This window comes from Halichoeres trimaculatus, unplaced genomic scaffold (genome assembly GCF_033239565.1).
Source record: "Halichoeres trimaculatus isolate MK-OKI-2021-1 unplaced genomic scaffold, fHalTri1.1 fHalTri1_scaffold_4, whole genome shotgun sequence".
In the NCBI taxonomy this organism is placed as follows: domain Eukaryota; kingdom Metazoa; phylum Chordata; class Actinopteri; order Labriformes; family Labridae; genus Halichoeres; species Halichoeres trimaculatus.
Genome location: NW_027437182.1, coordinates 20760045 through 20778103, shown reverse-complemented (window position 1 = coordinate 20778103; position 18059 = coordinate 20760045). Strand labels below are relative to the sequence as shown.

General features: G+C 42.3%; 1 protein-coding gene across 1 annotated transcript in view; it reads right to left on the bottom strand.

Moving 5' to 3' along the window:
- The window catches only part of fip1l1a (FIP1 like 1a (S. cerevisiae)), a 47083-nt gene that overhangs the window by 21776 nt on the left and 7248 nt on the right, over nt 1-18059 (bottom strand). Inside the window, exons 4-10 of the mRNA XM_074667900.1 lie at nt 17922-18037; nt 17468-17556; nt 14703-14754; nt 14515-14605; nt 7482-7533; nt 1537-1592; nt 739-916 (exon numbers count right to left, since the gene is read on the bottom strand). Of these exons, the coding sequence (XP_074524001.1) occupies nt 739-916; nt 1537-1592; nt 7482-7533; nt 14515-14605; nt 14703-14754; nt 17468-17556; nt 17922-18037 (634 nt within the window). The remainder of the gene's footprint in view (nt 1-738; nt 917-1536; nt 1593-7481; nt 7534-14514; nt 14606-14702; nt 14755-17467; nt 17557-17921; nt 18038-18059) is intronic.

Below are 18059 nucleotides of genomic sequence, written 5' to 3'. Positions count from 1 at the left end.
TCCTAAAACACACTGCCTTCATACTTTGGGAGGAGGTAGCACTAACCACTTCCCATCATGCTGCCACAGGGAAAACTTATTTAGCTTTACTTAAATGCAAAACAAGTTAACAGTCACTTGAATCACTGAGCAATACCAAGAAGGCTCACAAGAGCTAAATATTTCCTTTGATTGCTTCCATGTGTCAGATTTTGGTTCTCTGCCACTCGAGGCAGGCAGTATGGAGATCATATAGTACCTGCCATCACACACCGCTCTAGTGCTACTGAAATATTACCCAGCTCTGATGCCAACACTGCCCTCATCTCCTGTCTCACCTGGCAAACAGACCGTTTCCTCCTCCTCCTCCTTCTTTGTTCTATTTTTCTTTTCTCTGAAGTTGTCTGTCACTCTGCAGATAGCCCTGCTTTCTGTACACGTGTTCATGATTTGTGTGTGTGTCTGTGTGTCAGAGACAGGCCTCAATCGCACACATATTGAAAGGCCTGAAACAGACTGGATATCTGGAGCAGAATCAATACACTCTATATTGCCTAATCCAGAGGAGCACAGCTGCTCAGCAGACATTTGCATTAATCCTCTGCAGAGGCATCCAGGGTTGAATAAGGGCTATGAAGGAAGATTGAGCAATGTGTCCTTTACTCGATGGACATTAAAGACATCTCAGAGTTGCATACATTACACAAGGTAACCTTGCTTATGTGACCTTTCAGATTTATGAAGTAGATAGAGACCCACCTGCTGCATGCAGGGGGAGTGTTTTTCCTCTCTCTGTCTTTGCTTCGTTTCTTGTATCTGTTGTAGTATCTGGATTCGTCCTCATACTTTTCCTGCTGTGATAAGCGTCCCCAGGTCTTGGCAATGTTGTTCACGCCAGCCAAGTGTGCCCATTTCTTAGGGATTAAGGATGTCACACCTAGAAGACAGAACAGAGCCGAGCCAGACAGATGACTGAAGAGCGTAAACAGCAGCAGCTGGCAACACTTTTCATTGACTCAATTTTCTGGATAAACTAAGCATTCACTAAGTCACTGTATTCAGAACAGCACCTGTCAGCAATTTACAGTCATCTTCTGTTAGATAACAATACTTATGAATGATAGCTGAAGCTGCTCTGAGGGCAAATTCAACAGCAATGTCTTTAAATATTCATATTTCAGGGTGCAAAAATCATTCACCAGAAGTCATAACAGAATGAAATAAAGAAAACATAAAGTTGAATCTTTAAGAAGCAAACCTTTAAAAAGCTGAACACTGATCAGTCTACACTACATAGTTTATTGACCTGATGTTAAAATGTCTCACTGCACAAAGACAGAGAGCATAAAATGTGGAAAAGGTCTGTTAATAATCAGTGTTTAAAGGAATCCAGCATCAATATAATACGGCCAAAAAATAACAAGCAACACTTGTCTTAGAGCTACGCTCTTGACCGCATTTACCCTGGTATTTAGGTGCTGCTCCTTGACTTCAGACATTATTTAACGTTATTACACCAGAAGTGTTTTATAGACTGAGTAAAAACCTGACACAAACCTGATGATCTAGGATCCAGTGAAGTTGAAGGGTCAACAAGATGTTCAGAGTTTTCACTGAAAGAGAAATAGAGAAGATAACATAAGAGTTAGGCATTGATGCCAAGCTGGTTGCATTTGCAGTGTTTTTTTATTTTTGTTTTGGTTTTTATGTTTTTTTTTTTTTTTTGGTCCTGTGTGTGTCTGGAGCTGATGGTGGTATTGTTTACACACGAGATTTCAGCTGTTAGCAGCCTGTAGCATGATGATGCTAACTAGTGCTAGGCCCAGTGTTTCCCACAAGCTGAGGAGAATAAGGTAAGGATGGCATGCTGATACTGAGGTGTGAGCTGGGAAGAGATGACATCGACTTGTCCTTTTACCCATCCTTATGGGAAATGTAAGAACTACCTCCAATGAGCTAGACGTGCAAACCTAGCACCAGCGGGGATACCAGAGCACAAAGCAGCATCATGCTATTCACAGAGACTTGGCTAACAGAGCTAATAATGTACACAAATGCCACATTGGAAGGATTTGACCTGCTGCGAGCGGAAAGGATACAGGAGAGTGAGACTGAACAAAGTGGTGAAAAAGGCCAGCTGAGTCCTGGACCCTGAGGAGGTGGAGGATAAGCAGTGAATTAGGCCAAGCTGCCGTCTCTGATGGACATTCTTCTTAGGGATGTCCTGTTACATTACATTTACGTTACGTTACATTTTCACTTCCGATACGATACCGATACTGCAGCATTGAGTATTGGCCGATACCGATATTAATCCGATACGATATCAGCATTAAACATACATGCTTTTATAACTTATTTTATAATAAGTCATGTTAGAAAAGGCTTGATTAAGTGATATTATTCAAACAAAGAGCAGTACTCAGCGACAGTAGGTATGGGGAAAAACTGACCTATTTATTATTAACCAATGGGTAACAGAAATTTTAACATTTAACATAAAAAATACTAGTAATTGAATAAAATAAAGAATAAATTAGAAAACCCAGAAAATAACCTAAATAAATCAAATAAACACAGCAGGAGCGGAGTCTGGAATGGACTGCTTATATCGGAGATTTTTGATGCATTCCGATACAATACCGATATTTGTTTTTTTGCTGATATCGGACCGATATCCGATATTAATATCGGGCTAGGACACCTCTAATTCTTCTTCTAGTTGACACTAATCATATTATTCAATTTACATATTTCTGAATGTTTTATATTCCTATATACTTTCTTGTATTGCAGCTGTGACTGAATTTCCCTTCAGTGATTAATAAAGTACATTATATTCTATTCCATTAAATCGATTAAAAGATGGGTGAGGCCATACAATCCTAAGAAGTAGTCGTAGTTGTTTTTTTTGACAAGTTAAGTTTGAATTAATTATCAGATGCTTTAGAAGTAAACGTGGCAAACACAAACACAACAGTCATTGAAATTTCCACAAAATAATCCGTTCTTCTCTGGAGTATCCTGAGGGAGCCTCAATGTTTTACAAACAAGTGATTTGTCTTGGCTGGATAAAGGGGCGGGCATAAATACTGCAGCTTTTACGACCAGTCACCCTCTGCACAGACCCAAAATAAAAAAGATGTTGGTGCTTGACTTGGCTTCACTTTTGTCCAACAGGGTTTGTTGTCCATATTTAGAAACACTTCAGCATCCAGTCACGCAAAACTGTACGGCTCTGTTTGTAAAAACTCATGTTTCAGATGTTTGAGAGCTTTGGCTGTACCTGTGGTGACATCTGAAGTCAACAGTTTGGACTTTTTGTTCTCTTAGTCTATTTCTGGCTGAGACATCCTGCCAGATATCATCAACCTGAGGTAATGTTACAGGTAATTAATTCAGTAATTGCAAAAGGAAACAGAGTGAGCAAACAAATTAACCGATGAATCAGTGAGTAAAAGGAAACAAGTGGACAGCCTGTATCATGATCAAAGCTCTTCGCTGAATGCACAGCTGTGTTTTTCAGAGCGTTTGAAGTGTCTGGCTTGTGGTCAAGGCTCGGTGTGTGCTCGCCAATACGACGAGAGCGAATGGGGGGGCATGTAATGATACGATCTGGATCTCCAGCCTGTCCACGTGGCCTCCTCTGGACCCGCACCCAGCTCAAATTGAAAACTTCCGAGCGTGCTGCAGGTTTGTGTGGAGCTGGACTGATGGCACTGCTCCCCACCAGGTGTGAGTCCAAACACCGCTCCATAAATCTGCCAGTCAGCAGGTCCATCAGCTATGTCAGCACCGCCTCGGCCAGTTCCACTCTCTAGAGTTTTTAAATGTGGTGTAACAGAGACGTGGAGAGGTGCGGAGGCTTGTTTGTGAATGGAGACGGAGTGAATGAATGGAGGAGAGAGTCCGGCTGAGTGAGCATGTGGCTGCTGGCAGGATGCTAACAGGCAGATAATAACTGTGTATGTAACAGCCTCTGCACCGCTCAGTGATCACACCTCTCAGTCTGTGGTCAACAGAAACACAGCTGAGGCCAACTTCATCTGATATGTTACACAGATTCTTCCAAAGGTCAGTTAGAAATAGTGTGGTTTTGACACATTGGTGCTAGAGGAGGAGGAGGGCTCTGTTACTGCAGCACCAGAGACGACAAGCATGAAAAATGGATGGAAAATAAAAGGTGGGCGATTTACTCAACACAATGATTACTTTGGGCAGCATCAGAGTGGGGTTTTTTTGCCTTCTACTTTTATGAAAATTCACTGGAACTCAAGTCTCTAGAGCACATGGTTTGAACCATTTTTAGTGCTGCAACTGGAGGGGGAAAATTTCAGTTTGTTTAACCTCTATTCCATAATTCTACATCCTCTATCTCTTTTTATTGTAGCCTTGATACTGTGTATTTTACGAATGCTGAGTGAGTTTCTTATTTTGTATTTCTTCCGCAAAACCATGTTCAACTTCAGATGCTGTTGTTTATTACCCTGTTAAACGCATGGGAGGAGTTTTGTGATCATGTGTCCAAACCACCGGTGATTAAATCGTCCAAATTACTCGGGCTGTGTCCGAAATCACTCCTTTTCACCATACAGTGCACTATAAAGTAAATAGATGGTTGGACTGTGGAGAGAGTTGTAACAACACCAATTCTACCAACCAGGGATAAGGTAGGAGTCATATGATCATTTCATTATTTACCCACTTCCACCCTGATCACACAAGGTGATTGTTAGGGCTGGAAACAGGTGCATGCAGATTCTACAGAGAAAAAAAAATGATTTTGAGGTAGGAAAGCATTTTTTTTACTAAGAATATATTTTATATAGTACTTCAGATAAAACCTTTTGACTTATAACAGAATAAATTGTAGTTTCTAAGGCAAAATATGATGCATTTTTCTCATGCTAATTTCAATCCACTAAGCTAATACAGCTAGCTATAACTGGCTGACAGGGGTGGGGATAGTTGTAACACATCTTTTAAAAGTGTCACAACCATCTCCTTATGTACAACTTAGAACATTTTTTTGGTTTTAGTAACGTAACATAACGCCTAGGGCTGTGAAAAAGGAAGACTGACAGAGGTGTGCCTGCAGATGTTTTTGAAAAAGCATCTGATGATGTCACAAAGAACGGTACTCCAGTCAGTGATGTACCCAGTGTAGGTTACTGGACCCAGTGATATCCCAGTGTAGGTAACTTGAGCAGCAACAAGGTTTTCTCTGTGGTGCAGGAGGAAATGTTGAACCTCAAAAAGGAAAAATAAAAAAAAGGGCCGCCACTTCAGGGTTAACACACACACACATTGTTTTTGTAAGACCTACGTGTTCTTTCCACAGCTACACTATAATGTTTGAACATACATACTGTTAAGGATGAACTCTTGAGTCAAACAGGAAGTGAGTTATGGTCAGTCACAGAAACAGACGTTGTTCTGGATTGTTCTGTTTCAATAAACCTCTTTGAGGGGCGTGGCCTTTGTTTTTGCTTTATTTGTCTAACTGTTACAACTTACTCCAGCATGTGTTACAACCTACCCCTGTAGTGGGGATGGTTGTCACAATGGACCACCATGTATTTGACATCACCTGGTGAAGTCTGTGATATTCTTGCTGAGGTTTGAATTGGTGCCATTTGTAGCAAACAAATGTGGGTACTTTGCATTTATTTATTTATTTATTTATTTATTTTAATTAGGACAATGCATATTAATCAACATATCAACAAAAGCTTCAATGTAAATATGCCAGAGTTAGTACAATAGCTAATTTACATCTGCAGTCCTAAGGCAGGTAAGGACAGTTAACATTGACACACACAAGATAAACAAAACATACACACAGACATTACACCAACAACATGTAGTTACAATAACACATTAAATCATTCTCACAAAGTTTGAGAGTCCCTAAAATATATATATATAAAAAAACTGAATAAGGATGAGTTAGTGTGAGCATTTTTGGTTGGTTTTTAACCAATATTTCAGAGCTGTTTTAAAGGCTGTTTTTTTAAGTTTGAGGACTCTGACTCAAAATTTCATTGAGTTGGAGGTGCTGAAGCAAAACGTGTTACAACCATACCCGATCTCCCCTACTTGGTTTGTCATAATAACCTTACACTTATTTTCACTGAAAAGCTTTTATGTGAGAATCATCTGCACTGGAGAGGACGACTCTGATCAAACAAGTGTTTGATCTGGTTTGACTGTTCACACGTGAAGCCTGTACGCACTTCTTATTTTGATTTGGCAAACACCTCAAACCTAGACTGAATGGGAGCATGTGAATGATTAGAAACAATGACTGTTAAGAAGCAGCATAGTAGCACCGACACTTTTTAAAAGCCCATCATTGGCAAATTAATTCTACTTTTGTTCATAAACTAAAAATGGACATTTGGAGCACTATGTGCCATTGGCCCTCCACACTGCGAGGGGAGCCAGGTGCCACATCTTGCCAGAAATACCTGCTGTTCTTAATATCCCCGAGGGGGAGCCTGAGCACCAACAGACAGGCAGTGACTGTGTGTGTAGTTTCTGCACATGTGTGTGTTGGAGAAAAGTTGAAAAGGAAATGATTCATAAAGCGTACTGGAGATGGTTGGCAGAGTTCAGAGGAACTGTAAGTCCCTGAAGGATGTGAGGATTTGGCAGATGGACTGAAGAAAAGCTTCTTTTTAGGACAGAGTACAGAGTGAAATCAGGCACACGTAGACACAGCAAATGAAGAGAGGAGGACAGAAGGATGGAGAAAATGGAGAAAAGATGAGGGGGCAGGAAGCTGGGGAGACAGACAAACAGACTGAGCGAGTTAGACGGGCTGGATTCAGACAACATCCAAGAGAAACACACTCAAATCAGGCTGGAGCTTTATTCAGGGTCCTGTAGAGAAGTACAGTGAAGCTAGAGGCACAGTGCGACCTACTGAGGATCTAAGGAGTGTAAATGAGGGCTGAAATGAGGGAGTTTGTAAACAGGTTGTGACACAGATCGGAAGAGGGGAGTGGAGGATGTCTTTGGTGCTGATAAACACGCACAAACAAGGTTGCTGTCCTGCTTTCTACCTTATTTGGCCAAAAGTCCAGCTGTGAGCTCAGCACAGAGCTCAGTGTACACAGATTACACTGATCCCGCTTGCAGTGAGAAACAGAAATTTCAGACATTGAAATACGGCCTGTGCTCTGGTGTCATGTAAGAACCACAAAACTGCTTCTACGTGCAACTATTCTGTTTCAGGTTTTCAGCATTATGAGCAATGTGTGGTTTATTTATGATTTCTGCTCCACATTCTGATGAATGATTTTTCTTCTTTACCCCCCATGTTTCTGCTGAGTTGGTTTCTTACCTGCATCTGCACCTGAGAGAAAGCTGCTGGAACAGACATCTATGTACTGTTCCCCTTCATAGAACCTGTCTCCACCTGCAGGTTCTCCTGCTCTAGTGCTGCAGCCTGTGCCACACATAAACATGCACATACACTGACAGAGACACAGACTCACCTGTCTGAGGTACGATGGTGGAGAGGGTGGGGTCCTCGTCTGAAAGAAACACCTGTGTGAAGGAAAACAGAAAGATTTGATTCACCAAGGTCATCTTTCATGTCAAACAACACAAACTCATCCAGCCTAAAACACATAAACTTAATAAAGAGCTGAGATAACTTCATCCTCTGAAATGTGTCCTTGTTAGACAAACCCTCCTCTCGCCTGGCTTTGTCAAATACTTGATTCTGATTGGTCAAAACTCCATAACAGTCATGCTTAATTCTGAGGAAACAATGACAGTTAGTGGTCAAAGATGTGAGAGCAGCCTGAGGGGCTGCTGTGGAGAGAAGAGGAGCAACATACTGTCCTGCAATCCAGACACAGAGGAGCAGAGCTGCCAAGAGCATCTCTAAGCTGCTGATTTCAACAAAGTCACTTCAGTATTGGAGGTACAGGTGACAGCAACATTGATAAAAGCTGAGACACATGACTCATTTCTGTTTAAAGGGAGCGTGGACACCTTTCACATTGAAACAATACAGTACTTCCGACTGCCCAGTACCAGGCAGTCGGAACAGTACCAGTTTTCAGTACTTTTGTGTGTTTGTGTTTTTGTGAAGTAATAAATATTCATTCATTCATTTCCTATACCACTTATCCAGTTCAGGGTCGCAGGTGGCTGGAGCCTATCCTAGCTGTCTTATAGTGAGAGGTGGGATACACCTTGGACTGGTCGCCAGTCAATCGCAGTGCTGACACTTAGGGACAGACAGCCTTTCACAAACATACTCACACCTATGGACAATTTAGAGTGAAAACCTCACCTGACAAGCATGTTTTTGGACTGTGAGATCAAACCAGAGTACCTGGAGAGAACCCACACATGCACAGAAAGACCCACCAAGAGAACCAGGATTCAAACTGGTGCCTATGAAAGCACCTAATTCAGTACCCATCCCCAGTTTAAGATGTGTCAATGTGAAAGCCCTGAGGAGAAAGAAAGCTTAAAAAGCCTGTTCACCCTCACTAACCCTAACCCTGTAATGGAAATGTTCACTAGTAATCCGTCCGACAAAGAGGCAAAAATAATAATAAAAAAGATGCATAGTCAACTTTTCGAACCACCCTTTAATAGAGAAAAAAGAGACACCTTCTCAAACTTACTCAAGAAACAACCCGGCTGTATACCTTCAATTATTTTCTTTCACTTCACTTGAAAGCATCCAAACCAATACTTATTTTGGACTACAACTCCTTCAAACACAAAATGAACATGAGACATATCAGCCAAAAACAACAGAGTATATTACAAGAGTCAGTGAGTCCAACATAGAGCTTTTTTTCCCACTTAGCCAGATGTGGAACAATCAGGACTAAACTTTGAGTGTGGGAAGATGTACCGCGCCAACATTGCTTAAAGCCACAAATTCAAAAACAGCACCGACAGTTAATATTGTAACTAATAATTTATGATGTTTGTAGAAGAAGTAGATCAGCCTCAAAATGTCAGAGCAAGAAAAAAGTCCTGCAAGCTTTTCATTCATCGATAAAACCGAGGGAGTCAAACGCCTGAGTGCACACTTAATGACCCCACTTCTCCTAATGCTCCGATTCTACGTGACCAAGCAACACAATCAGCTCTTAATCACACACTCTGGCAAGGCCTGGTACATATTCAGTTGCATTGCGCGCACACACACACGCACACACACACGCACACACACACACACACACTGTGAGATGCCTTTGAAGAGTGGAGGCAGAAACACACTTTCACATCTGGATGCCATCCCCTCCTTTCTCCATACAGACCCCCGACACGAGAGCAGCTCAGAGCTGTTTTCAGCTACAGAAAGACTAAAGAAAAAAAGGAGGAGAAATAATAAGAGCTGTTGGAAGTTCAGGTTTGAATTCAAAGCACTCTGCTTTGAAACTGAAATGTAGAACATCTTCCTTCCCTTTCTGACACAGGTCCCTCAGAGTCCAGGAGGCCTGAACTGCTCACCACAGACACTGACCAGCCAGGTCTTTGATACTAGACACACGGCGACACTCCAGGGAAGACTCTAACAGACACACACACAAAGAGCTACAACAGTCTGTGAAAGAAGGGCCCGAGGTGAAGTGCTGTGAGGAGACTTCAGGCTACTCCTAACAAGAAAGAAAACTCAAAGACAAAAGACGGATTCATCAGGGGAACATCAGGAGTGTGCCGCATGCAAACACACACACCTGAAATATGGTCTCATTAAAACAAGTACGCGCATAAGACGACACCTTGAGCTCATAAAATCCGTTAGCATGCTTAAAGTGCTGTAAGTTTGAGCAAGAATGTGATTACAAATTGAACGTCTGGTTCCCACACAGGCACTTTCAGTAAACAGCAGCTTGAACACACTCACACACAAAAACACACATGCTATCAGTGTTAGCGTGAGTGAGTAATTGTTTCTACCTGTGGAGATCTCAGCTGAGTGTTTGATGAGGGCTGGAGCTCCATGCTTGGCAGCGTATGAGAGAGCTAATGGCTGTGGGCTAATTGTGCTTGCGTGGCTCTCTGTCTCTTGCTAATGTTTCACAGAGCTGCAGGCCGCAGGCTTTAAGATGGGGCTGATATTTCACGTTGCACCACATGCTGCTGTTCGGCACTACAGTAGAGTTAAGCGAGGGTTTTTTTTTGGTTTTTTTTTTCTGAGAGCTACTGTCTCCTGCTCTCTGAGACGCAGGAATCTACACAGACAGATGTGCACAATTCCTCCTGAAGTGACTGTGCCACTGCCATGCTGGGAGAGGAGCAGAGCAATCAGCTTCTACCTGAAAAAGAGAGTTGCCATGTCTACCATTGAGTCCCTGTAATCGATACTGAGAGCAGACTTAGGTACAACATGAAATATTTATAATGAATTATAGTGAAAACACTTTGAAAGTAATACAAATAGTAACCAGAAATTTACCATAAATTACAGCCCAAAATCTGACTGTGTAAGAAATAACAGTGAAGCAAAGAAGCTAAAGGAATTTTTTTGTACAATTACTTTTTACCAATTTATTTTGTCTTCTGTATGATACAAGGTCTTCAAGATCTTTTAAATGACATGTGATGTCTTAGCATTCTGGTTTGAATCAGATGATCATTAAACGGGACTTATCATGGTGATCCGTGATTTAATACTTACATATAAAATAATAAAGTTGAAAACAAGACCTTTCACCTTCTGAATTTCCAAAAACAGAGATATTATATTTTTATATTCTATATTCTGATATCCTAGAACGAGATTTGACATTTGGCTACGAGGATCCTTTCTTTTTATTGGAGTAATCTGATAAAGCAGCTCCTCCTCTGTGATGTCAGTTAGTCACACAACCGCCACCGAGGGATGCACCCACCAAGAACCGAGCATAAACGTATAAACTATACATGTTACAGTACCGGTTAGACTCACCACACTGAAGCGTCCTGAGATGATCTGTGTCGAGGTGGACTTTCTTCCTCCTGAGCTGCAGAACCGTCCGGGTCTGACTTGGGGTCCAATACAAAAAGACGTATCCTACACTCTACCATTTTATTAATGCTATCAATGCCTTACGGTGAAGTTTTGGCAAACAGCAAACTCGCTCGGTCTGCTCCATTCAATGTGGCGATTTTGAAAATACTGCCATGCTGCAAAAACCGCCCCCTGGCTCTACCCCCTCCGCCCCTCTGATAGAACTGACCAATCAGAGCACAAAGGGCTGTGACGTTACGAGGTTACTGGAGGTCATTCTCGAAACGGAGCTTTTCAACAAGATCTTCAGAATGGCCTAAAATGAGGATATTGAGAACGCTATTGTGGGGCAATGAAGGAACTAAATGACTTGTACTGAGGGCAGAAATGCTTTACAGGCATCCTAGTCTGGCATAGTGAAAAGGAGAAACAAGCATGGTATGTCCCCTTTAAGCTGTAAGAGCGACGGAGGTCAGCGGTTCACATCAACAACTCTGAACTGAGGACGTCAGGTCATGGTATGATCTTCAGTCACTGTGTTGGTTTGAAACTGAAGGACACACACACACATACACACACACACACACACACACACACACACACACACACACACACACACACACACACACACACACACACACACACACACACACACACACAGAGGCTGTGTTTCTGCACTGACTGTGGTGACCCACTAACCAGCTGTGGGACACATTATCTGCAGCACCGAGCAGCAGACAGCCTCACCTTGACTGTGCTGCACTGATCGATGTCACCAGAACAACCTGCAGTGACACAGTTCCTCTTTAAAACCCACATGTATCAAACACACGCAGCATCTAATGTGACCTGAGGCAAAGACAAACAAAACATCAAACAGAAGAAAAAGCAGCCCCTTCTCTCCTTCTGCTCTATTCCCCACGCTCACTCTGTTCAGCACATTTCTCATGCCACAATATGCTGGCCCTGCACTTCTTCACCGGAGGCTATTTTTATCATGTAACACATTTGCATCACAAAAGGAGGCCGGGCTTGTAACTTAAAGAAAGGGGAGGGGCTTGGATGAGAGCAACAAAGAAGCACTTCAAAGCTGGATTTGACTGTTCAAAGCTGCAGTCGGCAGGATGTTTGATATTTTGGTTGTATTAGCGGCTCTGGCACGGGTTCACCCGGCTGTGTGGGGCTCACAGGGGGAGCGTGAGGGGTAAGACGAGGGTCTGAACCGGAGGAGTCTATTTTTGAACCTTTGAAGATGAAGATATGGCATGTGCCCAGCTGTGGGCTTAGGTCAGGGAGTCTTCCTGGATCTCTATCTGATTCACTACAAAAGCCAAGAGGAAGTCTTAGGACTGACAGCACCTGGATGGCACACACACATCTGTGCACACATGCAGCTATACCCCCCCACACACACACACTCACATGTCCACCTCTGTCCTTCCACCCCACAGGATTATTTATTATGACACGTGCTGCAGCTTCATGCACACAAACGCTCACACAATCAGATTGCCATTAGTCATTTGTGCAGCTGCGTGGTTTGATGCAGCCAACAGGGGGTCTAACGAGGCCCTTTGCACCTGAAATATCCACATTTGAGGTGAACTTGTCCCCTGGGCTTTCTACAGGCAAATTATGAGTTCATAATCAGCATTAGATGAGAGTGGTTTGTACAGAAAAACACTAACTAGTCGGGTTCGAGGCTGTGTTTACGCCAACAAGCAGCACAGTTTATCACTTGCACCTTTCAGTTCCTCCAAGATGCCTAGTACATTTACACAGCAGAGGACACAAGACTAGATTAAAGTTATGAAATGATGCAGAAAAGGGAAAAAAAACATCAAAAATGCATCACAGTTGGTCAGGATTCAGGATAAGAAATATGGGTCAAAAATAGGTCAAAATAATCATCAATCCTGATAAAATCCATAATCTTAATCTTGCCATTAAACAAAAAAACAACAACAACAACAAACAACTGACATGCATTCTCCACGTCACCCACTAGTGGAGAACATTTGGATCAGCATAGTTTGGTCGGTAAAGGCTAATCATGTTTGCACTTCCACAGCCAACAGTGCCCCCTTTTAATAAGGGCATGCCAAAGCCCAAAGGATGCAGATAGCTGTGTCAGTTTCATCATAGCAGCGTGACAAAGTTTACCATGCTAATAAATCCAACAAAGAAGAAAAAGGTAACACAGTAAACAAAGAGCAACAATGGAAGACATCCAGCGATTTGTCTTCTTTGTGATTTCCATGTGGCTCTTTGTTACAAAGCACAATCAAGCTTTGTCTACAAGAACTCTGTGTGACGCAAGGAGAAACACAACTGTTTTCACACAGTAAGTGACTATTTTTTTTGACCAATCAATGGACTGCTGTGTTATAGCTCCACCTTCTGGAGTCGGCTTGGTATGTCTGGCACCCCAAAGGGTCCAAAAAAGTGGGATGGTTTGTCTTGGTTATTTGGGGATCAGTCATGGGATTTGTTGATGGAAACGCCACAAAATGCGCACCACACCGAGATGAACCTAACTGAACCACTTGGTAGAAACAGGGCTTAACACCGGAGAAAAGCTGATCACTTATCATCTGGTATCAAGAGGCAATCAAGGGACAGCTGAGATTTCATTTCCTGAGCCTGTGATGATGGCACAAGTTTGTTTTTCCACACTTAGGCCCCGTTTACACTACGTTTCATCCAAAAATGCTAAAACGCAGTGAAAGAAATCTGCGTTTACACAAAAACGCAGAGGGACTAAAAACACTGTAGTAAGAAATGCAAGGTCTGTAGGTGGTGCTATAACTGTCTTGTCCAGAAGCCGCTTTTGGTAGATCTCCACCGAAGTAGAGTTGAGCTGATCATCTGGTGTATTGGTGAATACTAAGTGCACAAGGAGAGCAATGAATGCACATTTTGTTAGAAGACAGGCAGCAGATTTAGCAGATTGAGCAGCACAAGCACAACATGGTTGTCCGTGACAATCGTAACAACAGTACTATTGTGCTCGCACAAAGCAGAGCCGGATATCAGAGCTTCCACTGAAAACACCGGCTTACTGTTGACATGGCAACAGTGTCGGCAGCGTTTCAGAAAAATCCCACTCCGGAGACTGTTTCCAAAAGTTTGCGTTTTAGGTCGAAACATTGTTTCCGTGTAAATGTGAGGCCAAAAAACAAAACTTTTCCGTTTTACCCTAAAACTGTTGTTGTGTAAATAACCCCTTGGTGACTGACTTTTTAAAATCAAATTCAACAAAATCAATGTTGGCGCTCTTTGAAAAAAGTTTTAACACTCCTGGTTTAGAGGCATACATGTTAGGAATAGGACATTGACTGAATTTCTCCCATGATATTTACATCAGAGTGGCTAACTCTCTGCAAGCGTTTGATACTCGAGACATCAGGGAGAGGCTGAGAAGTTGGTTCACACTTAACTTGAAAATTAAAAGGAAAAATTAAGCTCAAATTTGCAATTTGATTACAGTCTGAACACACTGTATGATGCTGTTGATAAGCAGCTGTGTTGCTTCTTCATTTTATGACAAGTTTACTCACGTGGTGGAGGGTTACTGACATCAGGTGGAGACAGAGAGGGCAGGATGTAAGAAGTGATGTCATCCTCCTCGGAGAACGTCTGATGACACACCTTCAGTGTATAAACATGACATGAAACAGCTTCAGTAACTACACCGTATGTTTGTGTCTCATTCATCCACACACATTCTACTTGAGTTTTGTCTTACCTGCTCCTCCTCCCTGCAGTGCCAAGACTGTCCCCCAAACACATCGGATCGTCTGTTGATCAGGTCACATGACACAAAGTAATGTTATATTATATCAAACAGTAGGTTATTTTTCCTGTTTGCACCCCAAAAGCTCTCTTTATCTGCTTTACGGGAGCCCAGATATAACATTTCTTTGTCCTAATATGACTCCCTGTGTCCCTGCTTCAACCTCCATTAACGTGTTAAACCTCCTTATCTGGGTCATCGCGCCTTGGTCAAAATAAAAACAGACCCTTACAGTCCTGACGAGCCCCCACCCTCAACACGCACACTCACACACTCATACACACACAGACAGGCATGCAGATGGGACACTAACCCCTTTCTGTCAGTCGGACTTAATCAACATTTGGAAAAAAGTGTGTAGAAAAAAGACTAACATGTTGGTCTAATGGCGTCTAAATAAAGCAGTGCTTGAAGCTCCTTAATGTCTCTTCTGCTCACTTCAGCTTGGATAAAAAATTAACACAAAACCTCTGAAGAGAGAACGCAGCTTCTTTTACATCCCGCTTCAACAAGAGTGTAGAATTTAAAATACGGGACACAACTTGACTGAGTCCGCTCAGATCCCAGAGGACAGACATTCTGCTTGGTAAGCAGCACCAGCGGAGAGACTCTCACAGATCGACAAATACAGCAGGATTTTACGAAGAAAGCATCATATTTTCAGGCTGTCAGAGAAAGAGACGGCTGCTGTATCACAGCCTCACTGAACACATCATGCTCTACATCACAGGCTGTGTGTTCTGGTCTCTGGCGTGCTACAGTTAGACTTTCTGGATCCCCCCTTAGGTTCAGTCCTGTCACAGTAAAACAGAGGGGCTGGCGTCACCCAGTGCTCAGATCCGCACGACCTCCCCTGAGGGGGGGACCTTGCCGATGGATAGGGGAATCATCAGCGAACAAATCTTTAATTAGGTGTAGAGTCCTGTCAGTCATCATCCTCTGCAGTCATTCAGCTAATGGGAGGCTCCTGCGTCCCAGCTACAGCACTCCGAGGCCTTCAGCACCTGGGCCATAAATTAAAACAAAATGCATGCTGGGATGGATGTTATTTACTAACATGACAAGCATCTGCTGTTCATGAGCGTGTCCATAAATGATGGGAGACTCTAACTGGCTGTAAAGCCCCATGAACCCGGGCTAACAGGCTGGACTCCCACAGACTGCAGCCAGCTCTGCTGCTCAAGACATCTGCTTCAAATCTCCGCAGTAAAATGAGGGAGACAGGACACACAGCGCTGAAGGGAAAGTGAAGTATTACTGTACAAAGCAGACGCATTTAATGACGTCAAGTTCAATTTGAAGTTTAATTTTATTAGACAAATGATTTTTTAAAATTATTTAGCATGTGTAAATTAAGCCAGAAAATTAGTATTCTTATGATATAAAACATGTTATACTGAAGTACAGAATGATTTTTTTACATGCATTAAGAGCAAAACAAACTTAAAGGGGCTGTAAGGAGTTTAAAAGTGATCTTGAAAAAGTCTCCTTTCCTGATAATGTAAGTCATGCATAGGCATGCACAGACTATTTGAAGGGCGGGGCAAAATAAAAAGGGCACAAGTAGTGCAGCTCGCCTCTAAGGGCACTAAGTGTGTTTTTGATTGGACTGGCATGCGGTTTTGCCACGCAAGAAGGCAGATTATCATGATTTAATTGGTTGGCACTTTAGCATGGTTTTTGGCACCCAAGCAGGCTCCTAAGCGCAAGTTTTGGCCCCTAGCAAGTAACTTTAGCATCTATTTTGGCTCCCAAGATGGCAATTCAGCACAACATGGGTCTCAAACAGGTACTTTCCTTTTTTCTCAACAAAAAAAAGGAACTTGGGGGGAGGTTGCATTTTAAACAATAGTGTTACATAACCACAAATAATTTTTTTACCTCATTGCTTTGCATTTTACAAAAAGTTGTCTTGAACAAAGAAAAGTTGTGTTAGAAAGAAGATCCATGCTGCATTCATTTGCTTCCAAAACAAATGCACACCTTGGCAACAGTCATTTCTTTTTGACAGAGGATGATAGTTCTAATAGGAAACAACAAAGGAATCCTTATCTTGCGAAAACACTAGAAATTCTGGCCAAATTATGCAGTTGATGTTTGGCAAATCTAAATACCCTTGACCCACACGGTCAAAAAGTGAGCTGTAGTCTAGAAATTAAATAAAATCTCCAGAAAAGTGATACTGTGATGATGTTTTCAGGACTACGTCCTCTTTATTTAGGACTAAACTTGAAGACTTATTTTAAAACACAAGTCTCACATTCTGAGTCAGTCATTACCAGTCATATACTGTCCACCATGAAGCCTCAAATCAATTATGTGGACTGAAACCCTCCTCTTTCGTGTATCTGCCTTCAAAGAACTGTCAGTTTGGCCTTTCACAGCTGAACATTAGTCTGTGTTTACAACAACACTCTGGGATCCCCTGCTAATACACCCCCATTATACTGAGCCCATCTAAGATCACAGAAAACAGATGGCAGCAGCCTGATAGCCGTCGTGTCACAAACAAACACAAACAGCCAGCTGCCACTTTCACCAGCGCCCGGCTCTGAGTTATAACAGAGTGGGATGACAGGCAGAGCAGAGAGGACACACAAACACACACACACACACACACACACACACACACACACACACACACACACACACACACACACACACACACACACACACACACACACACAGTGACAAGATCACAAAGACATGCTACCAACCTGTGAGCTACTGTGGATGAGGGGTAAAAGGAGGAAGTGGAGGCACAATCGGGCTGTCTTTTTTCACGAGTGCAGCGCCTCTTCTGGACCTGAGCGGAACAGCGATATTGTACTCTTCTTTAATTCACCCATTAAAAATTGTTTTACAGCCCAGATTTATGTTTTTAGATTATAAAAGTGTAAAACAAATATCTAAAAGAAGATCAGAGTAAAAGTTTACAGTCATTTGCACAGGTAGTGAACAGCACAGATTCATCGCATAGCACCTAAAATCAGCTTTACAACACATTGAAGGAAACATGGGCATCAGAATGAATAAAACCTTAAACACACACATTTTCCTTAGTGTTCACTTAACAGACTGTAGAAGAGGACAGTACAAAACAATAAAAGTACAAATATGTGTTCTTGTCTGGATAATTTTGCACATGTATAGTTGCACATGATTACCTACCTTGGTTTTGGCATTCTGTCTTTTATTGACTGTGTAGAGCTTTTTGTATTTTCTACGATAGCTGTTCCAGGTCTCCTCGTCAAAGCCGTAGTTAAAGTAATCTGTGATATCAGCACCTTTTACAGACACACAAAGGAG